Source organism: Sus scrofa, chromosome 9 (assembly GCF_054392235.1).
Source record: "Sus scrofa isolate SSC_HxYL_T2T_F1_AM1 chromosome 9, Sscrofa_HxYL_maternal_Yorkshire_Landrace_v2.0, whole genome shotgun sequence".
Taxonomy (NCBI): domain Eukaryota; kingdom Metazoa; phylum Chordata; class Mammalia; order Artiodactyla; family Suidae; genus Sus; species Sus scrofa.
Window position 1 is genome coordinate 50,104,630 of NC_139391.1, and position 27,053 is coordinate 50,131,682.

Genomic DNA, 27,053 nt, shown 5'->3' on the forward strand with positions numbered 1-27,053 from the left:
TGTCGGAAACCAAGATTTTTTAATGTAAGAAAAAAGATGTAAAAGGTACATTTTTAAAAGCTACTAAGACCTTGGCAAATGGAAAGCGATTATGTGATAAATCATAAAATTTTTACATTTTGAAAAGAGATCTTCCACCTGAGTTGGAAGTGGACCAAGGGGTACAGAATACACTGGGTTTCTTCCCTTTACTTGAGGTTCTTTTATCCTGAATATTCATTGCAAGCAAAAGAGATTCACACTGCCTTTAGAGGAAAAATAACTTATTAGCATAGTCACAGGATCATAGGAAGTGCTGACTAGTCACACTTGGGGGAGAGTTCTTTGAGCAGAGAAGGTAGGGGGCTGTTTTATTTATTTATTTATTTTATTTTTGGCTATGCCTATGGCATGTGAAGTTCCCGGGCCAGGGATCAAACCCAAGCCACAGCGGTACCAGTGCCAGGTCCTTAATCACTAGATCACCAGGGAACTCCAATTTTTCTACTGCAGCAAAACAAACCACCACTGAACTTAGTGACTTAAAGCAATAACATACTATTTCTCATTTCCCTTATGGGTTGGCTGGAAATACTTTGGTTTGTTCCTTCTGGACCCACTCATGTGACAACATTCAGCTGGTGGACAGACTGGGGCGGGGCTCAGCTGGGAAGGTGGGGCCTCTCTTTCCACCTGGTCTTTTATCTTCAAGGACGCTAAACTCTGCCTCTTCACTTGGTGATGGGAAATGCTTTATGGGAATGAGAGAGGAGCCATAAAGCGGTACTTCTGTTATGTTCTATTGGTCAAAGAAACTCACCAGACTATCTCAGATTGCAGGGTTAAGGAAACAGACTCCACCTCTTAATGGGAAAGACCCAAACAACTAGTGTCTATTTTTAATCTGCCAAAGTCCATCCTGGCCACAATTATTTGCAGCTTCTCCTGTCAAGAAACGGAGCCCATGTTTCCACCCCTTGACTCTGGAGTGGCTTGAAGCATGTTTTGAATGACAGAATGTCGGGGACGGTTCAGGCTGCACTCTTACGCCTTTTCCTTCTTGGAAAGCTGTCTCTGCCACATGAAAAGAAAGCCATCCAGACTCCCAGCTGGGCTCAGTGTGGGTCTGCCGCCTGAATGGAGCTGCGTGAATGGGTCCAAATGAAAAGCTGTCCAACCAACTCACAGAGTCATGGGGAATCATAAACTGCTATTTTAAGCCACTACACTTGGGAGCAGTTTGTTACACGGCAATAGATAACTGTTACAGGGCCTCTCCATGGCAGGAGTTGTACAAAGTCTCTGAGCTGTCATTTAAGCGACTGCTCCCAAGTCTGGTGTCCAGGTGTCTTGGCTCCACATGTGGAATCTAAAAAAAGTCAAACCTGGAGTTCCTGTCATGGCTCAGAGGTAATGAACCTGATTAGCAACCATGAGGACATGGATTAAGGATCCAGTGTTACCATGAGCTGTGTTGTAGGTCGCCGATACGGCTCAGATCTGGTGTGGCTGTGATTTTAGGCCAGCGGCTATAGCTCCGATTTGACCCCTGGCCTGGGAACTTCCATGATGTGCCACAGGTATGGCCCTAAAAAGACAAAATAAATAAATAAATTTTAAAATAAAGTAAGTCAAACTCATAGAACAGAGAGTAGAGTGGTAGATACTGGGGACTAGGGGGCAGGGAGAAATGGGAAAATGTTAGTCAAAGGGTAAAAATTTCCAATCATAAGAATATGTTCTAGCACATAAAATGAACACAACATTGTAAATCAAATAAATTTTTTAAATAAATAATAAGCTTTTTTATTTATATTCCAATAAACTTTTTTTAAAAGAAGAATACAGAGTTTCCATCATAGTGCAGCAGAAACGTATCTGACTAGGAACCATGATATTGTGGGTTTGATCCCTGGCCTCACTCAGTGAGTTAAGGATCTGGTGTTGCCGTGAGCTGTGGTGTAGGTCGCACATGTGGCTTGGATCCTGTGTCGCTGTGGCTGTGGCATAGGCCGGCAGCTCTAGCTCCAATCTGACCCCTAGCCTGGGAACCTCCATATGCCATGGGTGTGGCCCTAAAAAGCAAAAAAAAAAAAAAAGAAAAAAGAAGAGGAGGAAGGAGAAGAAGAAGAATAGGTTCTGGGGATCTCATGCACAGCATGGTGACCGAGTTAATAATACTGTGTTGTACACTTGAAAGTTACAAAGAGAGTAGATCTTAAATATTCTCACCACAAAAAAAGAAATGATAATCATGAGATGTAATGCAGGTTTCAGCTAAGGCTATGGTGGTAACATTTTTCAACATATCAATGTATCAAATCAATGAGTTATACACCTTAACTGTCATTTAAATCTCAATAAAGCTGAGGAAAAAACAACCAACCAGACAAAAAAGTCTACTTCTGAATCAACCAGCTACGGCAGGGAGGTGAGAGGCCAAGTCTCCTAGCCCAGACAAGGGCCCAGGAGTCGCCCAAGTCGATAATTTTCCATCACCTCCACGCTGTGTCCCAAGGCGGCTGCCATCTCTGTTTTAACCTTCAAACCCAACCCCAAGCAGGATGAGTCTCCTTCCTTGTTTTCCTTTAACACAGCTGAAAAATGTTGAAACTTTAAAAAAAAAAAAAAAAAAAGCCAAAACCTCAAGAGGAACCAAAGAGATCAAAATAAAGGAAATCATCCTGCTGTGTAGCACTGGGAACTATGTCTATCACCTGTGATGGAGCATGATAATGTGAGAAAAAAGAATGTATGCATGTATGTGTAACTGGGTCACCTTGCTGTACAGTAGAAAACTGGCAGAACACTGTAAGCCAGCTATAATGGAGAAAATAAAAATCATTATAAAATAAATAAATAAATAAAGGAAACCAAGAATCATCTAATAATCTAAGTAACAAGGTATCTGATGTGTGCTGGCCACAGAGTTATGATGGTCGTCGTGATGAATCCTACCAGCGGAGAATAAGCCTGTCCCTGCAGCAGATCGGACAGTGTATCAATATTCTTGACTGTGCTGATACACAGGTCTGTAGAGTCTGGGTCTGTTCCGGGAATTTTCCATTCACAAATTCCACTAGGGGATGTCTCTTTTGAGGGAGACAGTGTTTAATATTATGAATATTAAAGAGACTAGTCTTCTCATTTCTAAAATGGGAATAAAATGTATGATTTAATGCCTAAACCTATGGGGCAGACTAAAAGAAAAACACAGGGAGTTCCCCAGTGGCCTAGAAGTTAAGGATCTGGTGTTGTCACTGCTGCGGCTGGGATCATTGGGTTCAATCCCGGGCCCAGGGAACTTCTGCATAATTTAGGAGAAGCCAAATACGTAAATAATAAAAGAAAAAGCATGTACAGTCATCCCTCAGTATCCATGGCGACTGAGCTCCAAGACCCCCTTGGATACCAAAATCCACAGAGGCTCAAAGTCCTTATGTATAATAGTTTAGTATAGCTGGCCCTTCATTCTGGATGCAGAGTCCATGGCAAGGAAGGGCTGACACTATAGTATTTAGCAGAGACAGCAAAAAGAAAGTGCTCAATAAATGTTTACTGTTAATAATAAACTGAGGAGTTCCCGTCCTGGCTCAGCAGAAATGAATCTGACTAGCATCCATGAGGACACAGGTTCTATCCCTGGCCTTGCTCAGTGGGTTAAAGATCCAGTGTTGGTGTAGCCTGATACGACTCAGATCTGGCATTGCTGTGGCTGTGGTGTAGGCCTGCAACTACAGCTCTGATTTAACCCCTAGCCTGGGAACCTCTATATGCCACGGGTATGGCCCTAAAGAGACAAAAAGAAAAATAATAATAATAAACTGAGAACAGCTTTGAACACAGGGGCCTGGCTCATTCATCTTTGTACTCTCAGCATATCCTAGGGGTTCAATAAATGTTCACTGAATGAGTCACTATATCCAGTGAACAGGGAGCATGAGGACACCAAGCAATAAAGTCATTGGCTCAAGGTCACCAGGCCATATTGCCCCTTCAAAGCAGTTTCTAAATTTCTTTACTGTGGGTTTCCCTTTAAGTCTCTTGCTTCCTGCATGTTTAGATTGTACCTGACTGAGCATTCGTCTTGGGGAGAAAGATTCAATCAAGGTTCCAAGTCTGATTCTATTCCAGCCAGAGCTGAGTGTCTGTCTCTCCTTTTCCCTGGGCCTGCAACAATCTCGACAAATAGGCTTTTAAATTAAGTAGTGATTTGGAATGTAAGTGAGTGCATTTAAGATGATAAGAGACAGAGAGATCCTAATGGCTGAAATATTTGTCATATCACAAGTAAACGGAGTGTTTCAGGGAGTCACTAATATAACTAATTTTTTCCAAACCCTCCTCTGCTCTGTGTGAGAAGATGAGGTCACCTCGGGTTGAGCCAGCCCGCAGCGAGCAGCTGTCGGGGGAATGAAGAGAATACTGATGGATGGCCGAGGCGCCCGGACTGTTTTCCTCAGGAAACTGGAGCCCGATTGCTCAAATTAAGCTGTGGCTGCCCAACAACCAGCAGCACATTGCTGCAAATGAAAAGGTGGGGGAATGAACTGCAGCCCAGATGGCCCCCCTCGACCCCAGAGAGCAGAGATGCTGATGGTTTGGGCTCAGCCCTGGGCTGGGGGTGTCTGAAGGGAAAGTGCAAATAATCTCACCCAACTCCCTCCTATCCACTCCCACCCTCCACTCTTTTTTTTTGGCTTTTCTAGGGCCATTCCTGTGGCATATGGAGGTTCCCCAGGCTAGGGATCTAATTGGAGCTACAGCTGCCGGCCTACACCAGAGCTGCAGCAACTCGGGATCAAGCCTCGTCTGCGACCTACATCACAGCTCATGGCAACGCCGGATCCTTAACCCACTGAGCAAGGCCAGGGATCGAACCCGCAACCTCATGGTTCCTAGTCGGATTTGTCAACCACTGCACCACGACGGGAACTCCCTCCATTCTTTTTCATTTGGCCGTAGGTGCAGTAGCTTGATGTAGGATCTCAGTTCCCAGACCGGGGATTGAACCCAGGCCACAGTGGTGAAAGTGCCAAGTTCTAACCACTAGACCATCAAGGAGCTTCCCCACTCTCCCTATTCATTTTCCTCTGCAACAAACCCAGATGATATCAGGCAAACCTCTTCCAACTGCTCCCAGAGCCTGAGATCTCACTACCTCCAAGACAGCCCATTTCAATGAACATACTCAGCAGAACCCAGCAGCCTCCCCCACGGCAGCCTTATTAACATTTTTGCTCGTTTTGGTGGTGAGCCCCAAGGTGGACAGCCCTGGTCAGCTGGGCTTGGCACGTGGAGTGTTTAGGCTTCTAGCCAAAAATGTGAGTTCAGGTCTTGACCCCACCACCAAACTTGCTGTCATGTCTTTAGCTAGGAACAACACTCGCTCCTGGTTTGTAAAAATGGAAGTGACATCTACCCCACAGACTTCCCCAATAAGAAGGGTTGGTGGAGAGAAAGAAAGGGTCATTTTACCTGTCTCACATTTTCTTGGCTGTGGCCATGGCATGCAGAAATTCCCGGGCCAGGGATCAAACCTGCACCACAGCTGTCATCAGAACCACAGCAGTGACAACGCGAGGTCCCCAATCCACTGTGCCACCTGGGAATTCCTCACCTGTCTCACATTAATGAAGCTCCCCAAATTTAGATTTTGACATTATCTCAACTTAAGTATACTATTCAGCAGCAGAGAAATACTGACAAGATTGAAAGAAGATATTCATCCTCCATTTGAACCTGATGTGTCATTTTTGGGCCACACCTTCTGAGGCTCACTCTGCAGGATTTTTTAAAATAAATTTTGTCTGGGACAAATATGCCATTGCACTTTTTAAAGCATTCATTTATCCCATGTAATAAAAATGTAAGTATATCACAATTTTTGTAATCTCAATACGGCATTCCTTAATACCTTCAGACGCACCCCCACCCCCCCGCAAAAAAGGAAATGATCCAGGCCCCTCTCTAAAAGGCTCTTTCCCGCCTGCTTATAAGATTATTATAATGATAAGATTGAGCATGTAAAATTAGTTGGTTAAGAAAAGGTTTTATTCATTATGTGAGGTTTCTAGAATAGTCAGAATCCTAGAAACAGAAAGGAGAATGGTATTTCTAATTTCCTGGGGTTGAGGGAGTGGGAAATGGGGAGTTATTGTTTCGTGGGTACAGAGTTTCAATTTTATAAGATGGAAAAGTTTGGAGATTGGGTACACAACACTGTGTATATAAAACAGTGAAACTATGCACTTAAAAATGGTTAAATATGATAGTTTGTTATATGTATTTTATTCCAACTAAAAATATTTTAACCATAATGGAAAAGAATGTGAAAAAGAAAATATAAATCTATATAACAATCACTTTGCTGTATATCAGAAATTAATATAACCTCATAAATTAACTACAAGAAAATAATTTTTTTTGTTGTTTTTTTTTGGGAGGGGGTGGTGCCACATCGATGGCATATGGAGGTTCCCAGGCTAGTGGTCGAATCGGAGCTAGAGCTGCCAGCCTATGCCACAGCCACAGCAACAAGACTCAGATCCAAGCCGAGTCTGTGACCTACACCACAGCTCATGGCAACACTAGATCCTTAACCCACTGAGTAAGGCCAGGGATCAAACCTGCAACCTCATGGTTCCTCGTTGGATTCGTTAACCACTGAGCCACGATGGGAACTCCCCCCAAACCCAATTTGTTAAAGAATATCTATAAAAACCCAAAGTTAACATCATACTTAATGGTGAGATGTTAAATGCTCCCCTCCTAAGATTGGAAACAAGGCAAAGATGTCCACTATCACCATTCTACTCAACATTTTACTGAAGGTCTCAGCCAAAACAATAGGGAAAGAAAAAGAAGTAAAGCATGCACATACTAAAAAGGAAGAAATAAATTATCTTTACTTACAGAAAACATGATTGCTTATAGAAAAAATCTTACAAAACTCTGCAAAATCAGTACTGGAATTAGTAAGTGAATTTAGGAGTTCCCGTCGTGGCGCAATGGTTAACGAATCCGACTAGGAACCATGAGGTTGCGGGTTCGGTCCCTGCCCTTGCTCAGTGGGTTAACGATCCGGCGTTGCTGTGAGCTGTGGTGTAGGTTGCAGACGCGGCTCGGATCCCGCGTTGCTGTGGCTCTGGCATAGGCCGGCAGCTACAGCTCCGATTCAACCCCTAGCCTGGGAACCTCCATATGCCGCGGGAGCGGCCAAAGAAATAGCAACAACAACAACAACAACAAAAGACAAAAGACAAAAAAAAAAAAAAAAAAAAAGTGAATTTAGCAATCACATAGTACATGAACAATATTTAAACTCCATTGTATTCCTACAAAGTAGGAGCAAGTAATTGGAAAATGAAATTTTGAAAAAGTTCTATTTACAATAGCATTAAAAATGTAAATAGAAGCCAATTTAACAAAAAAAGACAAAAGATTTCTTCATCCTAACTACAAAGCATTGCTGACAAAAATTAAAGACCTAAATAAATGGCAAGATATGCCATGTTTATGGGTTGTTAAAATATTGACTTTGCACAATTTAACCTACAATCAAGAAAATCCCAATTATAATTCAAACAGGCAGTTTTTTGAGTTTTTTAAAACTTACATGGGGAAAAAAGATCTAAAAGAGTCAAAACAAACATGAAAAAGGGAAACAATATTGGGGGTTCAGACTACCTGACCTGAAGACTTACTATAAAGCTGAGGTAGGGAGGTCCTTTTGTGGCTCAGCAGTTAATGAACCTGACTAGGATCCATGAGGATGCGGGTTTGATTCCTGGCCTTGCTCAGTGGGTTAAGGATCCGGTGTTGCTGTGAGCTGTGGTATAGGTCACAGACTCGGCTTGTGTCCCGCTTTGCTGTGGGTGTGGGGTAGGCTGGAAGCTGTGGCTCCAATTTGACACCTAGTCTGGAAACTTCCATATGCCATGGGTGTGGCCCCCCCAAAATGCTGAGGTAATCAAACTTAACCAAATTTGACTGTTCCAACTATCTATCACTGTGTAACACATCACCCTTAAACAGTAGCTTAAAACAATAATAATTGTTTATTTTGCCCATGAACCTGGAGGTTGATTGGGCTCAGCTGAACTAGTCTTACTCAGGGGCTCTCTGAATGAAGATGTGGTCAGTCAATGGCTGGGGCTGGAGTCATCTCCAAGGCTGCTTCATTCACATGACTGGTGCCCAGACAAGGACCACTCAACAGCTGGGGCTCCTCAAGCATCTCTCTCTCTTTCTATGTGGTCTTTCCACATGGGGGACTCAGGATATCAGACTTCTTACAGGGCTGCTGAAGACTCTACAGTAAATGTTCAGAGAACCAGGTGGAAGCAGCAGGAATTCAGTAATCTGGACTTAGAAATCACTCAGAAGTACGTGTTCCACCTTCTCTCCATTAGAAGTCAGTCCCTGAGGGACTCTACCTCAACATAGTAAAAGCCATATATTACAAACCCCCAGCTACATCATATTCAATGGTGAAAGCCTGAAAGCATTTTCTCTAAGTTCAGGAACAAGACAAGGATATCCACTCTAGTCATTTTTATTCAACATAGTTTTGGAAATCCCAGCCACGGTAGTCAGAGAAGAATAAGAAATAAAAGGGATCCAAATTGGAAAAGAAGAAGTAAAACTGTCACTGTTTGGTGTTCCCACTGGCTTAAGGATCCAGCATTGTCACTGCAGGAGCTCAGGTCACTGCTGTGGTGCAGGTTCAAACCTTGGCCTGGAAAATTTACATATGCCACAAACACTGCCCAAAAAAACCCTGAAACTGTCCTTGTTTGCACACAACATGATTTTATACATGGAAAATCCTAAAAATGATACCAGAAAACTACAACTCATCAATAAATTTGGTAAAGTTGCAAGATACAAATTTAATACACAGAAATCTCTTGGATTTCTACACAGTAAGAACAAAAGACCAGAAAGAGAAATTTTTAAAAATCCCATTTACCATTACATCAAAAAGAATAAAATACCTAGGAATAAACCTACCTAAAGAGGCAAAAGACCTGTACTACAAAAACTATAAGACGCTAATGAAAGGAATCAAGGATGATACAAACAGATAGAAAGATATACCACTTTCTTGGATTAAAGAATCAATATTGTCAAAATGATTAAATTACCCAAAGCAATCTACAGATTCAATGTAATCCCTATCAAATTACCAATGGCATTTTCACAGAAAATTTTTGAATTTTTATGGAAACACAAAAGATTTCCCAAATATCTAAAGCAATCCTGAGGAAAAAAAAAAAGGAGCTGAAGGAATCAGGCTCCCTGGATGACTTCAGATGCTACCTCAAAGTTGCAATCATGAAAACAGTATGGTGTTGGCACAAAAACAGAAATATAGATCAATGGGACAGTATAGAAAGCTCAGAAATAAACCCACACATCTATGGTCAATTAATCTATGACAAAGGAGGCAAGTATATACAATGGATAAAAGACAGTCTCTTCAATAAGTGGTGCTGGGAAAACTGCACAGCTACATGAAAAAGAATGAAATCAGGACACTCTCTAACTCCCTACACAAAAATAAACTCAAAATAGATTAAAGACCTAAATGTAGGACTGGATAATATAAAACTCTAGAGGAAAACATAGGCAGAACACTCTGATATAAATTGCAGCCATATCTTTTTGGATCTACCTCCTAGAGTAATGAAAATTAAAATAAATGGGACCTAATTAAACTTAAAAGCTTTGGCACAGCAAGGAAACCATAAACAAAACAAAAAGACAACCCACAGCATGGGAGAAAATACTTGCAAATGATGCAACTGGCAAGGGCTTAACTTCTAAAATATACAAACGGCTCACACAGCTCAATATCAAAAAACAAATAACTCAAACAAAAAATGGACAGATCTAAATAGATGTTTCCCCATGAAGATATAAAGATGGCCAGGAATTCCCATTGTGGCATAGCCGAAACAAATCCAACTAGGAACCGTAAGGTTGAGGGTTTGATCCCTGGCCTCACTCAATGGGTTAAGTATCTGGTGTTGCCATGAGCTGTGGTATAGGTCGCAGACATGGCTCAGATCCTGCATTGCTATGGCTGTGGCATAGGCCAGAAGCCATAGCTTTGATTCGACCCCCGGCCCAAGAACCTCCATATGCCGCAAGTGCAGCCCTAAATAGCAAAAAAAAATTTAAAAAATAAAGCTGGCCAGAAAGCAAAGGAAAAGATGCTCAGCGTTGCTAATTATTAGAGAAATGCACATCACAGGAGTTCCCTGGTGGCCTAGCCAGTAAAGGATCCCGCATTGTCATGGCTTTGGTGATCCTTAGCTTGGGAATTTCTGCATGCTGTGAGTGTGGCCAAAAAAAAGCCAAACAAACTAAAAATAGAACTACCATATGATCCAGTAATTCCACTGCAGGACATATATCTAGAGAAAACCATAACTCATGCACCTCAAAGTTCACAGCAGCACTATTTACAATAGCCAAGATATGGATGCAAACTGAGTGTCCACCAACAAAGGAATGGATAAAGAAAATGTATACAATGGAATATTACTCAGTCATAAAAAGGAATGAAATAATTCCAATGTGGATGGAACTATAGATTATCATACTAAGTGAAGTAAGTTAAAGACAAATATCATATGATATCATTTACATGTGGAATCTAATTTTTAAAATGGTACATATGAACTGACTTACAAAAGAGAAATAGACTCAGACATAGAGTACAAACTTATGGTTACCAAAGGGGAAAGGTGGTTTGGGATTAGCAGATAGACACATATAGTTAAACAACAAGGACCTACTGTACAGCACATGGAACACTACTTAATATTCAGTAATAACCTATATGGAAAAGAATCTAAAAAAGAATATGTGTAAGTGACTCACTCAGCTATACCTGAAACTAACACAACATCATAAGTCAACTATACTCCAATATAAAATAAATAGTAAATTTTATTTAAAAGTCAATTCTTGAGGCCAGTCCATATTCCTGGAAAGAGGAATTACCTACAGCTTGATGACAGGAAGGCCAAAAAACATTGCAGACATGTTTTAAAATTAACACACCAATCAAACTAGTGAAGGGCCTGAAATAAAAACCACTTTCAGCCCAGAAGAAAGTATGGTAGAAACATGAAAGTGTGTGATGAAATGATGGGAATTGTTGAGCTTCCTAAAGCTCCTAATAAGATTTACCAGCAGTGACAGGCAGGTAGAAGATCAGAACTCAAACAGGGAGGCAGCTGTCCCCACCTCATATGCTATGTTGGCCTCACTCTACTAAATGTGGGCCCCAAATCTCATGGGCCGTCTCTCTTTCATTCCCAGGCCTTCTCAATAGACTGTTCCACTGAGGCGTGGGTCCTTCCTCTTTTCAATGACCACCTCTATTCACTCTTCAGGATTGGTTTAGGCATCTGCCCTTCCAGGAAGCCCTCCTTGACCCCAAGCCTGGGTTAAGGCCCCTTCCACGAGGTGCCTAAACTACCTGTACTTTGTCCTTTCTCAAGACTCATTTAGTGTCTTGTTGCTACTCTTTATTTTTATGTATGTGTTTATTTTTGCTTCATAGGGCCACACCTGTGGCATATGAAAGTTCCCAGGCTAGGGATTGAATCAGAGCTACAGCTGCCGGCCTACGCCACAGCTACAGCAGCGTGCAACCCGAGCCGCATCTGCAACCTGTATCACAGCCCATGGCAATGCCGCATCCTTCTTAACCCACTGAGCAAGGCCAGAGATCAAACCCGCCTCCCCATGGATACTAGTCGGGTTTGTTAACCACTGAGCCATGAAGGGAACTCCCTTGTTGCTACTTTTTAAATTTTTTATTTTTATTTTTTGGCTACACTCACAGCATGCAGAAGCTCCCAGGCCAGGGACTGAACCTGCACCACAGCAGCAACAACACCAGGTCTTTAACCCACTGAGCCACCAGGGAACTCCTTGTTGCTACTTATTTACTTACTGATTTTCTACCCCTTGCTAGAGTTGACGCTCTGAGGGTACAAGGTGGTTCTTTGAACCCCGGGAGGGTTGATGCATGACATGTGAGGGTGTGGAATGTTCCTGAGCTACACCTGGACTCCAAGCCTCACAAGGAAGTGGCTGCACAGTCCCTGACTTGGTCGCAAGAGACTAGGCACCACTTTCCCACACAGGCAAACTAGAACTGGGCAGAGCATCTCTGACCGAGTGATTAGCCAGTCCCTCAGGGTGAACAGCCAACACTGCAATCTGCTCAACCGTGGCCTCCCCTCCAGCCTCCCCAAATCAGCAATTCCCCTTCCCAGCTCCTCTCTGAGAGCAGATCGACCTGCTTCCCATGAAAACCATAGACGCGATAATAGGAGGAAAAAAATAGGGTCGAGGGTAGGACAATTGGTGGCAACGAGATGAACAGAGATTAATGACGTGGGCCTCGCCCTGGCCACCCCGGCCTGGGCTGGCGAAGGTTCATAGTTGATACCCATTAAAGGACTTAATGAAATAATTATAATTCACACCCCAGAGCATCAAAGAATCAATACTGGGGAACTTTGGGCCGCTCTGCGGGTGGCATCCCACTGGCTTCACAGTTCAGCGCAGCGGGCAGAGCTGGTGGAAGCAAATGCAGTCGACGTGGAAGTTGCATTAAAAGAGGGCAGAAATAGATTAAAAGCTGCCGGGATCCTGGCGACCGGCCGTCAATATCCTTTATTCCCTACCTCGCCCCAATTCTGCCCCCTCCGTGCACTATTAGCCCAAATCGATGGGCTGTCAATTGACATCACCGGCTCCAGCATTAATGCGAGCTCACAAAAGAAGCCCTGCCCTGTATTATCACTTCTCTCACTTCCAAATTACCACATAATGCAGGCCGCGGGCAGCTTGTGACAAGTTAACACTATACACGATTTGTTGGGATTGAACTAAATATTTCATAGCTAAAGATTTCATCAGAGACTTGATGACAGAAATAAACTGCTGCCCGTGGGGAAATCACTGGAAATAACAGAATTAGGCATTGTTTGGGCTCCGGAGGGACTAAGGGCTGGTAAAGGGATAGAGGGGAACACTGCCCACAGCTGGTGGCCTGCTTCAGGGAAAGAGACTGCCACTAAAAGGATTTTTGATTGGTCCCACAAAAGAATAGGTATTGGGATTTCATCGTTTACTCTCTCTCAGGCGAAAGCTGGGGCAGGGATTCCTCTTCTGTGATAACAGGGACTGTAACTGTTACAGGTGGAATGTGCTCCCCGCCTACCCCAGAGGAAAAAACCACACAACACTATACAGAATTCCAATTCCCACAACCTCAGAATGTGACCTTATTTGGAAATAGTCTTTACAGAGGTAATCAAGTTAAAATGAGGTTATTAGGGTGGACCCTAATCTAATATGACTTCCGTCCTCATACAAAGGGGAAATTTGGATCCAGAGACAGACATGTACAGACAGAAGCCACTGTGAAAACACAGGGAAAAGACAACCAGGTACCTGGAGTGACGCATCTAAAAGCTGAAGAACACAAGAGGCAACCAGAAGCTAGCAGGGAGGCACAGCAGCTCCCTCCCTGTGCACTCAGGGGGCTCAGCCCTACCGACACCCTGATTTCTGACTGCCCACTTCCAGACCTGAGAGACAATACATATTTGCTTAAGTTTTTGGAACTTGGTTATGGCAGACTTAGGAAATGTTAATAATTATTAATAGTTAACAATACTAACTAGTCCTTTATAGGAATCAAAAACAGTGTCGTTTTGGCACAAAAAATAGACATATGGATCAATGGAACACAACAGGGAGCCCAGAAATAAATCTGCACACCTACAGTCAATTAATCTTCGACAAAGGAGACACGAAAATACAGTGGAGAAAAGACAGTCTCTTCAGCAAGAAGTGGTGCTGGGAAAACCGGACAGCCGCATGTAAATCAGTGGAGTTAAAACACACCCTCAACACCATACACAAAAATAAACTCAAAATAGCTTAAAGACTTAAATGTAAGACATAACACCACAAAACTCCTAGAAGAGAACATAGGCAAAACATTCTCTGACATCAACCATACAAGTGCTTTAAGTTAGTCTCCCATGGTAATGGAAATAAAAGCAAAAATGACACCTAATCAAACTTAGAAGCTTTTGCACAGCAAAGGAAATCATGAAAAAAAAAAAAAAACAAAAAGCCTACAGAATGGGAGAAAATACTTACAAACGGTGCAACCAACAAGGGCTTAACTTCCAAAACATATAAACAGCTCATACAACTCAATATCAAAAAAACAAACAACCAAATCAAAAAATGGGCAGAAGACCTAAACAGACATTTCTCCAATGAAGACTTAAAGACAGCCAGCAGCCACTTGAAAAGAGGTTCAACATCACTAATTATTAGAGAAATGTAAATCAAAACTACAACAAAGTATCACCTTACCGTGGTCAGAATGGCCATCATCAAAAAGTCTACAGGGGTTCCCGTTGTGGTACAGTGGGTTAAGAATCCAACTGCAGTGGCTCTGGTTGCTCTGAAGGCATGGATTCAGTCTGAGGCCTGGTGCAGTGGGTTAAAGGATTTAAAGGATTCAGCTTTGCCACAGCTGCCACGTAGGTCAGCAGCTGTGGCTCTGATTTAATCCCTGACCCAGGCACTTCCCTGGATGTGCCCATTTAAAAAAAAAGTCTGCAAATAATAAATGATGGAGAGAGTGTGGAGAAAAGGGAACCCTCCTACATTGTTGGTGAGAATTTAAGTTAGTTCAGCCACTATGGAGAACACTATGGAAGTTTCTTAAAAAACTAAAAATAGGAGTTCCTGCTGTATTGCAATGGGATAGGAGGCTGCCCCTGCCCTGCAGTGCCAGGACGCAGGTTTGATCCCTAGCCCAGCACAGTGGGTTAAACAATCCAGCATTGCCATAGCTGCAGCATAGGTCACAACCGCAGCTTGTATTCAATCCCTGGCCCGGGAACTCCACATGCCTTGGTGCAGCCAAAAAAGAAGAAAAAAGGGAGTTCCCTTTGTGGCTCAGCAGTAACAAATGTGACTAGTATACATGAGGATGTAGGTTTGATCCCTGGCCTTGCTGGGTGGGTTAAGGATCCGGCATTGCCCTGAGCTGCAGTATAGGTCACAGACGTGGCTCAGATCCCAAGCTGCTGTGGTGTAGGCCAGCACCTGTAGCTCTGATTAGACCCCTAGCCTGGGAAGTTCATATGCTGCAGGTGCAGCCCCCCGCCAAAAAAAAATGTAAAAATAGAGTGGCCGTATGATCCAGCAATCCCACTCCTGGGCAACTACCCAGACAAAACCTTAATTCAAAAAAATACATGTACCCCAATGTTCACAGCAGCACTATTTACAACAGCCAAGACACAGAAGCAACCTAAATATCCATCAACAGATGAATGGATAAAGAAGATGTGTTGCATATATTCCTTGGAATATTACCCAGCCATGAAAAAGAATGAAATAATTCCATTTGCAGCAACATGGATGGACCTAGAGATTATCATACTAAGTGAACTAATTCAGACAGTGAAAGATAAATATCATATGATATCATATATGTGGAATCTAAAATAGGATACAAATGAACTTACTGACAAAACAGAAAGACTCACAGACTTATGGTTACCAAAGGGGGAAGAGAGTTGGGGGAAGGATAAATTAGGAGTTTGAGATTAGTAGATACAAGCTACTATATATAAAACAGATACTCAACAAGGACCTACTGTATAGCACAGGGAACTATACTCCATGTCCTATAATAAACCATAATAGAAAAGAATATGACAAAGAATGCATATGTATGTACGTATAACTGAATCACTTTGCTGTCCACCAGAAACTAACACGACATTGTAAATCAACTGTATTTCAACAAAAATTTAAAAATTTAAATAAAATTAATAATACTAGCCCTTACTGACTTACTCTATGAGTCAGACACAAAGCTAAACACTCCACACGTACTGACTCATTTCATCTTTGTAACACACCTAATGGTTGGTTATTATAATCCCCATTTCATAGGTAAAGACACTCAACTTCAGAAAGAAGAATCTGCCTAACGTCATACACCTAGTAAATGGCAAAGCAAGTCCCAGACAGACACATGAGAAACAATCAACAAATAAATAAAAGGTCTCCACCGGATATTTCCAAAGTCTTTTCAAGTGGTTACCTGTCTGCAGCCTGCTTTCTTTTCAGCCCCATCTAGTGTTTTCAACTCCCGGGTATGGAACCTCTATCTGCTTGGTTTGAGGAAAACACCAGCATAGGGTAGTGGGCAAAGGGGAGGATTTGGTCCAAGTGTACACACTCTAGTCACAAGATGAGTAAGTTCTGGGGATCTCAAGTACGACCTGGTGACTACACTTAACCATACTGTCTTATGCTTGAAAGTGGCTAAGAGAGTAAATACTAAATTTCTCACCCCAAGAAGGAAAACGTAAATGTGTGAGGTGATGGAGGTGCTTACTGTGGTAATCAGTTCACTGCATGTATCAAGCAACATGTTGTACACCTCAGACTTACACTATGTTACACGGCAATTATGTCAATAAAGCTGGAGGATAAAAAGGAAAATGATGGCACAACATCATTATTAGATCCTTAAGAGTAAGAATCTTATCTCATATTCACACACATCCTCTCTCCCTCCCTCCCGCCTCCCTGCACTTTGGGGAAGTCAGCTCTGCAGCCTCTTGCTTTCCTAACTTAAAAGACTTTTTGGGGAGTTCCTGTTCTGGCTCAGTGGAAACGAGCCTGACTAGTGTCCATGAGGATTCAGGTTCGATCCCTAGACTCGCTCAGTGGGTTAAGAAGCACTGCCGTGAGCTGTGGTGGAGGCCGGCAGCTGCAGCTTGGATTCCACCCCTAGCCTGGGAACTTCCATATGCCGCTCGGGTGTGGCCCTAAAAAAAAAAAAAAGGCAAAAAACCCTCCCAAAAAAAAAGAAAAACTTTTTTTTTCATTGTTATTGTTGGGTGGTTTTTTTTTGGCCACACCCACAGCATGTGGAAGTTCCTGGGTCAGGGATCAAACCCTGGCTACAGTTGGAACCTGTGCCACAGCTATAACCTATGCCATGGCTGTGGCAATGCCACATACTTAACCTGCTGTGCCACACCGGAATTTCGTAAGAAAGTTTTTAAAAGGTGCTTGTTGAGATACTGTTCATACATCAAGCAACCGATTAATCTATTTAAAGTGTGCCATCCATTATTTTTAGTGTATTCACAGAATTATGCAACCATTATCATCAATTTACCATCCCCAAACAAAAACCTCCTGTTTGCAAGAACTCTGCATTTCTCCCCAATCCTCCTTTCACTCAGCCCTAGGAAACCACCTATCCACCTTCTGCCTCAAAAGATTTGCCTCATGACCACTGCACAACTATAAATGTAATAAATTCACTGAGTAATTTTAAAAAATTTGCCTTTTCTGGATATTTCATATAATCGTACCATGTGTAGGCTTTTGTCACTGCCCTGTTTTGAAGGGTCATTCATGTTGCAGCATATATCAGTACTTTATTCCTTTTCACAGCTGAATAATATTCCAAAGTATGGACATACTCACACTTTTTGGCTATTATGAAAATACTGCTATGGATATTTGTGTATAAACTTTTGTGTGCATGTATGTTTTAATTCCTCTTAGGTACGTAACTTGAAGTAGAATGCCTGGGTCATTTGGTAATTAATTCTAAGGTTAACTTTTTGAAAACTGCCAAGCTATTTTCCAAATTGGCTAGACCATTATACATTCATGCCAGCAGTGCATGAGGGTTCGAATTTCTCCACATCCTTGCCAACTTGTTCTTGTCTTTCCAATTATAGACATCCTAGTGGGTAACCTGCTAAGCCATGACAGGAACTCCCATGACCAAACTATTATAAAGCCCAAAAGGAGTACATTCTACACCTAACCTCTTAGGTGCTTGTTCTACCCCTTTTTATTCATTCATTTGATGACGTTATATGTTTATAATATGCCAAATACTAGGTAGGACTACAAGAGCATGTGAATAGTCTTGCATCCATGGGTTTGAATTTGGTGGGGAATTCAAGCATTTCATACAAGTGAGAAGAAGCCCAGGAATTGGTAGTTGGGTGATGAAACAAAATAGGGGCTTAAACTAGAAAAGAGTGGATCGCGAAGAACTATTTTTCTCTATTTATGGAGATTCATTTTTTTCCCCTTCATGTTTCAAAGCTCTGTCTGTGTCTAACCTAACTACCCAAGTACCCTAAAATCCCTACTTAAAGCCACATCACCACAACCCCAGCCCACTCCACCCTTCAGTCAGAGCTCTTGTTCAACTTACTCAGCTGGGAATGCTTTGCCAGGAACGTGAATGAATTTGGAGCTGACTTTTTTTTTCTCTGCATTTGCTGTGCTTCCAATTAAGCAACTTGTGAAACAAACAAAAAGCACAAACCTTAGTGACAGTGTTCTAAGGAGCCACTCCTAGCTACCCTGGTAATTTTCCAAATGGCTTACTGCCATCTAGTGGATAAAAATGGTCTCACAGTCACACATAAACCATAGAAGGGGAAAATTCTCAGCCTCCCTCCACCTTGTTTTTAGAGCCAGTTTTAGGTTTTTAGGCCTATGTAAATTCCCAGACTAGGAGTTAAATCAGAGCTGCAGCTGCCAGCCCATGCCACAGCCACACCAGATCTGAACCATGTCTGTGACCTACACCACAGCTCACGGCAACACCATATCCTTAACCCAGGGATTTAACCCACAACCTCATGGCTTGTTACCACAAAGTCACAATCGGAACTCCCTCTCAGCCTTTCTTATGTCCCACCAATCACTCCATTCTACTTTAACAGAACCCAAAGCACTGTTTTTCCTATGAAAGTACATTGCAGATACTCAACTATTGTTTGACAAAGGATTTTGCAGGCATTATCATTTTCTTTACAGTACATTTTGAGTCCATAAATACTGTAGCAACACTGTTGGGAATAAATGTATTGCTCTGGCTTTAAAGACAAAAATTATTCCTTTAGTAGCTTAAAAGTACCACTGCCATCGAGTAAAATGATCTATGGTAATAAAAATGCATTTTAAAACATGACCATATTGTTTATTGCTAAGTTCAACTGAAAGCAGAATGTTTAAGTCTTAAAATTTGGAGTTCCCTTGTGGTGCAGTGGGTTAAAAGATCCTGCATTATCACTGCTGCTGTGGCATGGCTTCAATCCCTGGCCCAGAAACTTCCTCATGCTGTGCGTGCAGCTGGAAAAAAAAAAAAAATTTTGAAGTCTTAAAATTGGACCTGGAGATTGAGGGACAGTGAATTTTTTGCTCCCTCTTCCCAGTCCAGTGGTGCCGTGTACAAAACGTAGGCACCACAGCCTACGACTGAGATAGATTTAAAACCACAACCTCATTACAGTAATCCATGCAAAAGTAAAATTGCTTTTGTCACCCTCTATAGACTCACACATGCACAGACAGGCCATCCAATCATCCTGCTAATTTTGTTTGGTTTGGGGGTTTCTAACAACTGGGCGGATATAAGTTCCTGAGCCCAGACTGAATTAAAGTTAAGGCTGCACTTGGGGCAATGCCAGATGCTTTTAACCCATTGCACTGAGCCGGGTATTGAACCCACACCGCTGCAGCAACCCAAGCTGCTTCAGTAGCATTAACCCACTGTGCCACAGCAGGAAGGTTGTGAAAACAAACAACCTAAGACAGGTGAAGCCATTTAACTGAATGCAAAATTGCAAATGCTGCTGCTTCAACCAATTTCCTCTTCAATTTCTTCTAAGCTGTAGTAAACAATCTACTTTGTGATATTTATTGCCAGTATTTCCCCACATGTAACTGTCAGTCTTCTGGCTATCCTAATGAGGGACAGGACATGTAAGGCTGAAACACATCTTTACCAACTTCTTAATCTACTCCTGCTGTCAGGGGTTAGGCCACAGCAGGAACCTAGCTAAAAAAGCATGACAAAAAGTGACTGTCATTAGGATCCTCAAATCCCCAGACTACTTGAGACTTCTTGCAAAAATTAAATACCCAAGTTGGAATACCAAAAGGACTGAAAAGAAAAATGTGACAGTGCACTCAAACAAGGAATTATCAGATGAAGACTGCAACTAAATCGTTAATTATAAGGTTTCAGTCCTGGCTCAGTGATCAATGAACCCAACTAGCATCCATGAGGTTGCGGGTTCGATCCCTGGCCTCTCTCATTGGGTTAAAGATCTGTCATTGGTGTAGGTCACGGACTCGACTTGGACCCTGAGTTGCTGTGGCTGGGATGTAGGCCACCAGCTACAGCTCAGACTCAACCCCTAGCCTGGGAACCTCCATATGCTGTGGGTGTGGCCCTTAAAAAGACTAAAGACCAAAAAAAGTTATTAATTGCATGTATTTTCAGAAGCAGATTACTCTCTTAAAAATTCCTTTCAGTAAGCCTGAACCCCAAACACTGCACTGAGATAAGCTGGTACCCAATTCACTACACTGGGATGCAGGAGCGAACATACAAGTTTTTGTTAACAGTGTACCCAAATTTGAATGCCTGGCTCCTCTCTGCCACTGTGGTTTACTCAGGATCTCACAACTTCTGCTTTCAGACCTGGTCATTCTTCTTCAGGTTAATTAATACTAAGAAAACCTAGCAAAGGTATAATTTCTAGTTCATTTTAAACCCCAATTATTTTCTACTGCACAGGCCCAGCAATGCCTCATACTTCCCACCTATGTAAAAGGACACGTTGTATTTTATCTTTGTCTCACATTTAAGTTCACTAACCTGCTTTGTTGTAATTATTGAGGTTAACAATTTGCAGACATGGGTTCCCTGTCCTGGCTCAGGGGTTAAGAATCTGGCTTTGCAGTGAGCTGTGATGTAGGTCACAGGGAAGGCTTGGATCCCATGTTACTGTGGCTGTGCTATAGGCAGCTACAGCTCCAAATTGACCCCTAGCTTAATTTCATAACCCACAGGTTCCACCCTAAGAAACAAAAAAAAGCAATTTGCAGTAATTGCTACCATTGCTACCAGTGACTGGCCTACACGTTTTTCACCGATCACATGCTCCCGTTTTCTTAGTAGGATCCCACTTCAAACAGCAAAGTATTGCTCCTTATGAGCTAAATGGTCTCAAAAAACAAAAAAACCCAACATAACACCCCCCCAAAAAAAAACAGAAAACCACATGGCTTGCTCCAATTCATAAAAGATGAAAGCTTCCCAGTCACCAAACACAAACGTGAAAAAGAAATGCAAATTACTTTCACTTTCCACCTTTAGTGAAAACAAATACACCTCAGGCTGCCACATATGCCCGGAGAGCCAGCCTAAGTCAGTCCTACAACTAAGACTAGTCGTAACTACATACACTAACCTGATGTAGGGTTAGTGATCTAAGGTGACACTATAAATCCCAGACTTACTGGTTGGGTTGCCCAATAGCTCCACAAAGAGAAATGGTGTCTGCTGCACTAGGGTGGGGCCACTCTCCTGAGCCTGAACTGTATTACATTCCACAAGACCCCACTAAAGCAGGATTAATCCTGGCCACCAAGCAGCAGGTTGGCATTACCCAGGCCTTGTAAAACCCAATTTCAAACCATAGGTTTAGAGTCCCATCAAGGAAGTGACTCAGATGATTTTAAAAGATTCATATTCCAGGAGTTCCCGTCGTGGCGCAGTGGTTAATGAATCTGACTAGGAACCCTGAGGTTGCAGGTTCGATCCCTGCCCGCGTTGCCGTGAGCTGTGGTGTAGGTTGCAGATGCAGCTCGGATCCCGCATTGCTGTGGCTCTGGCGTAGGCCGGCTACAGCTCCAATTAGACCCCTAGAGCCTGGGAACCTCCACATGCTGTGGGAGCAGCCCTAGATAAAAGAAAAACAAAACAAAAAGAAAGATTCATATTCCAAAGTCAAGTACCTTGGGCCTCTAGCTTGATTCGGTCAACCCTAGTTCTACATACACTAAAAACCCACCCAATAGACAAAAGCATCAGACACTAATATCAGCCTTCACTCCTAAGGAGGCTTACCTAAAAAGTCATCCAAAGTAAAGTTTTGGTAAGCACTACTGAGAATGAAGTTTCTGCCTCACCCAGCCTGAAGTTCCTCAGCATGTTACCTATGACTCAAAACCAGAATTAGGTTTTCTAGATGACTCAACATTTCAAGACATTTCACAATGCTAACCTTAGAAACTAGTAGGCTTCTACTTTCAGATTACAGGATTTTAGGGGCACTCTGGTAGTTTCCTCATCCTAATTGGCCTCAAATGAATTTAAGGGATCATTTGGGATGCTGCTTTCCACTCTTAATATTGTAACACTGGAAAAACACATTTATCTGTTACATCATTAATAATGTTAATAGCAATCCACGTTATTTCCCCTCTCTGAAGCCTTTAGAAACTCAACTCGGATTGAACCCAGGCACTGTTGGGGGGTATGCAGCAGAAGGGGAAATTCAGCCCCCAAGCCAAATGCTGCCTTACTTCCTTTGTAAAAAGAGCCAGACAATTGTATGGTGCCAATTTTAAATAGTTTTATTTAAGACATTGCATTTTCCACTTAACAATACAGTGCTTATAAAGTGCAATGTAATTTCCTTTCCCTGTGCATATTCCATATTCAAGTATCAAGAATGCCCAGTTATTTACTATAGCAGCTCAACTTTACAACTGCCATGGAATTTGCTACAAATTTGGGTCCTTCAATGTCATGTGGAACAATGCTAAATCTATACCAGTTTGGCTTAGTCAACCTCCTCAATGGTGGGCCCAGAAGAAGCACCACCAGATGGAGGAGCTCCGCCCCCAGGGAAGCCCCCAGGCATTCCTCCTGGCATGCCTCCTGCACTCTGGTAGAGCTTGGTAATGATGGGGTTGCAGACTTTCTCCAGCTCCTTCTGCTGATGTTCAAATTCTTCCTTCTCCGCAGTCTGAAGAGGGAAAAAATTACACGTAAATTCTTCAAATAAAACTTTCAAGGCTGATGCATTGTGAAGACATGAGACATGCCAAAGCCTGTCATAAGTCTACATATAAAGATCTTGGGTCACTCAGACATCCAAGGAAGGAACTGCCAACATCTGAGGTTCTGGTGGAAACCGCGAATGTTTTGGACCATTCATCATTGTGACCCTATAAATCCACCCACCCAAGCTTTCCCAAAAGTCCTATATCCAACCCAACCCTACACCCTCAAACTTTCAGCAGTACAAACCTGGTTCTTATCCAGCCAGTTGATTATTTCATTACACTTATCAAGAATCTTCTGTTTGTCCTCATCATTGATCTTGCCTTGAAGTTTTTCATCTTCAACAGTAGCTTTCATGTTGAAAGCATAAGACTCAAGTGAATTCTTAGAAGACACCTTATCCCTCTGCTTCTCATCTTCAGCTTTGTACTTCTCAGCTTCCTGGACCATGCGCTCAATGTCTTCCTTGCTCAAACGACCTGTAACATTAACCAATCTTTTAGACACAGCTTTAAAAGCTATCAGCTACTTGGCAGTTCTGTACCATGTCACTCCTGCAATTCCATTTTGATCTCTTGGCTAAACACCCTCAAAAGCACTTATAAAAACAACCATTGTGATCTGAACTATTTTCTTTCTCTAAGACCAGTTATTAATGCCACAAATTAACAGTGCCAATTTACCTTTGTCATTAGTGATGGTAATCTTGTTCTCCTTTCCTGTGCTCTTATCCACAGCAGAGACATTGAGGATGCCATTGGCATCAATATCAAAAGTAACTTCAATCTGAGGAACGCCTCGTGGGGCCGGAGGTATGCCTGTGAGTTCAAACTTGCCAAGCAGGTTGTTATCCTTGGTCATGGCACGCTCACCTTCATAAACCTTGGTAGGGAATAGAAGTGACTAAGAAACACGAAAGCTCTGTACTTTAAATTTGCATAAGCCTGACTGGAGAAGAATGATCGCTCAGACATCCAAGGAAGGAACTAGCCAACACAAAATTTCTGGTGGAAACTACGAATGGTTTTGGAATCCATCATCACAGCGAAACATCTTCCCAGCTATTATAGCACCTCACGCAGTAAGCCAAGCCTACAGTACAGAAACATACCTGAATGAGCACACCAGGCTGGTTGTCAGAGTAGGTGGTGAACGTCTGCGTCTGCTTAGTAGGAATGGTAGTATTGCGCTTGATGAGGACAGTCATGACTCCACCAGCAGTTTCAATGCCAAGGGAAAGAGGAGTGACATCCAGTAGCAGCAAATCTTGAACATTTTCAGATTTGTCTCCAGATAAAATGGCTGCCTGCACAGCTAAATTAAAAAGCAACTTTTTAATAAAAAAAGGTACAACTCATTAGGGAATTAATAGTTCTTAATCGCTCAGACATCCAAGGAAGTTGTGCCATCATTAGCTAAGCTTTTGGTGGAAACTACGAATGTTTAAAAATCATTCATCACAGCGAAACTAGCACAGGCTTGTAAAAGCTAACTACCATAGGGAAATTACCTGCACCATAAGCAACAGCCTCATCGGGGTTGATGCTCTTATTCAGTTCTTTCCCGTTGAAGAAGTCCTGCAGAAGCTTCTGGATCTTGGGGATACGGGTTGAGCCACCCACCAGGACAATGTCATGGATCTGAGACTTGTCTAGCTTGGCATCCCGAAGGGCTTTCTCCACAGGATCCAGGGTGCCACGGAACAGGTCAGCATTCAATTCTTCAAATCGGGCACGAGTAATAGAGGTATAGAAGTCGATTCCTTCATAGAGGGAATCAATCTCAATACTGGCCTGAGTGCTGGAAGAGAGAGTGCGCTTAGCACGCTCACAAGCAGTACGGAGGCGACGGACAGCCCTCTTGTTCTCGCTGATGTCCTTCTTGTGCTTGCGCTTGAACTCTGCAATAAAATGGTTGACCATTCTATTGTCAAAGTCCTCTCCACCCAAGTGGGTATCTCCAGCTGTAGATTTGACCTCGAAGATACCATCCTCAATAGTGAGGATTGACACATCAAAAGTGCCACCACCCAAGTCGAAGATCAGCACGTTTCTTTCAGCTCCAACCTGCAATTAAAATACAAATTTGCTATTCCCTTTATCTGTACTTCTGATGACTCAAATCTTGACTGATAAGCCAAAACTGGTACATACCTTTTTGTCTAAGCCATAAGCAATAGCAGCAGCAGTTGGCTCATTGATGATTCTAAGTACATTGAGACCAGCAATAGTTCCAGCATCTTTGGTAGCCTGACGCTGAGAGTCGTTAAAGTATGCTGGTACTGTGACAACAGCATTGGTAACAGTCTAGAAAAACAAAAGATTAAAACCTGTCACATCAACTGCTTGCTTGCACAGGCACTCAATGATACCTCACATAATTAACATTCGAGTTTACCTACCCATTTTAATAGTTTTTTCTACTGTGCTGAGATCAGCCAAAATCCCACATTATCAGTAAACCTTCAAACTTGCTGTGGCAATCTCCACCCACATCTTCTCCTTGTACTACTGTATACACTTACCTTCCCAAGGTAGGCTTCTGCAATTTCCTTCATCTTTGTCAAAACCATGGATGACACCTCCTCTGGATAGAAACTTTTTGTCTCTCCCTTGTATTCTACTTGGACCTTAGGCCTGCCTGCATCATTCACCACCACGAAGGGCCAATGCTTCATATCAGACTGGACAACAGCATCATCAAATCTTCGTCCAATGAGGCGTTTGGCATCTGTTAAGGCATCAAACACAACCGTTACCTTGAACTGCATTCATCAGCCTCTCCATCAACTTAGCCCACCATTCTAAAACCAAGACCCTCTCAGTATTAAATGGATTCAACTTCTGACGAAGATACTTCAAATTCTTTCCTTAAGAAGAAATGCCACTCACTTAAATTTTCTAACTTTCCCTATTCTCAAGGTTTTTGAGATACCTCAAAACTGACTTTTTAGAATTACCTATATATAATCTGCCTAGATCACTTAAAACTCATGCTGTTAACATTTCAGTGGCTCACCAAAAACCGTGTTGGTGGGATTCATCGCAACTTGGTTCTTCGCAGCATCACCAATCAATCGTTCAGTATCAGTAAAGGCAACATAGCTTGGGGTGGTTCGGTTCCCCTGATCATTAGCAATTATTTCCACTTTTCCGTGCTGGAAGACACCCACACAAGAATAGGTGGTGCCAAGATCAATGCCAACTGCAGGTCCCTTAGACATGGTTGCTGTGGAGAGAAAAAGTCCATGTCGTTAAAAACCAGATTAAGCGCCCAAGATCGTCTATCTTAAAGACCACTCGCCATCAGCTCTCAAGACCACTCTTAAATACACATCGCTCGGAAACTGCCCTGGTCGGAAATAACCACGCGACAGGGTCAGAGCCAGCATGGAATGCTGCAGTTAAGGCTGCCATGCCAACCGCAGAGCCCGCCGCAGACTGAAAACAGCACCTGCCAAGAGGGTCTGCGCCATAGCCGACCACGTGGTCCGGTGCCCTGGACTGAACTTTCGCCCTCCCCCTTTCGCACCCTCTTCTCCACCCTTGCAAAGGATGAGAATCCTCCTCCACCGCCTTGGGCGCGTGCCAATCAGGACTTCCTCTTTTAGGAGAAACCCGTCTACGCCGGAAACGGGGAGCGGCCGGGATTAAGGAGCGAGCTCCACGCCCCGCAAAGGAGTGCAGCCCCTTCCCCCCTCTCTCCTCGCGCCGGGTGCGGCCGCAATCGCGGTCACCTTCCTGGTTAAAGCGGCCCTGCCCACCGAGCCCCGACCCTCTATCCCGATTGCATCACTGCCTGCCACCAGGAACAAAGCTCCCCAGCCGAGCAAAATAATAGCTGCCCGCAGCCCGCCTGAGATAGAAAGCTGCAGGCCGCCACAAACTCAGGGAAGCTGGGGCGGGAAGCACACTGCGGCGGCACAATGCAGGTTTGGAAGATATTCAGAAGCCTTACCTGAAACGTAGGCCTGGTTTAGCTAGAGAAAAAAAGCCGCAACCCGAAGCGCTCCCGACGGTTCAATGAGACCGGTTTCCGCCCGTCGCCCTATCTCTTATACCCGGCCTCAGAACCTTCCAGAAGGGGCCCG

General features: G+C 43.0%; 2 protein-coding genes and 3 non-coding genes across 5 annotated transcripts in view; all 5 read right to left on the minus strand.

Moving 5' to 3' along the window:
• Positions 1-14,518, minus strand: part of BSX (brain specific homeobox) — a 233,360-nt gene extending 218,842 nt beyond the window's left edge. The window contains exon 1 of the mRNA XM_084976413.1: positions 14,407-14,518. The gene's annotated coding sequence lies outside the window, so the exon portion shown is untranslated. The remainder of the gene's footprint in view (positions 1-14,406) is intronic.
• Positions 14,519-22,507: 7,989 nt separating this feature from the next.
• Positions 22,508-26,990, minus strand: HSPA8 (heat shock protein family A (Hsp70) member 8). Its single transcript, NM_001243907.1, is given in 9 exon segments — positions 22,508-22,925; positions 23,210-23,442; positions 23,647-23,845; positions 24,075-24,277; positions 24,474-25,029; positions 25,117-25,269; positions 25,488-25,693; positions 25,982-26,191; positions 26,921-26,990. Coding segments are annotated over 8 exon segments (1,941 nt in total). The 5' UTR covers positions 26,187-26,191; positions 26,921-26,990; the 3' UTR covers positions 22,508-22,739.
• LOC146399895 (small nucleolar RNA SNORD14) lies at positions 23,042-23,125 on the minus strand. Its single transcript, XR_014816931.1, has one exon. It is a non-coding gene; the product is annotated as a small nucleolar RNA SNORD14 (small nucleolar RNA).
• LOC146399896 (small nucleolar RNA SNORD14) lies at positions 23,926-24,011 on the minus strand. The gene has a single exon (XR_014817008.1). It is a non-coding gene; the product is annotated as a small nucleolar RNA SNORD14 (small nucleolar RNA).
• On the minus strand, positions 24,343-24,429 carry LOC146399897 (small nucleolar RNA SNORD14). Its single transcript, XR_014816924.1, has one exon. It is a non-coding gene; the product is annotated as a small nucleolar RNA SNORD14 (small nucleolar RNA).
• Positions 26,991-27,053: the final 63 nt, after the last annotated feature.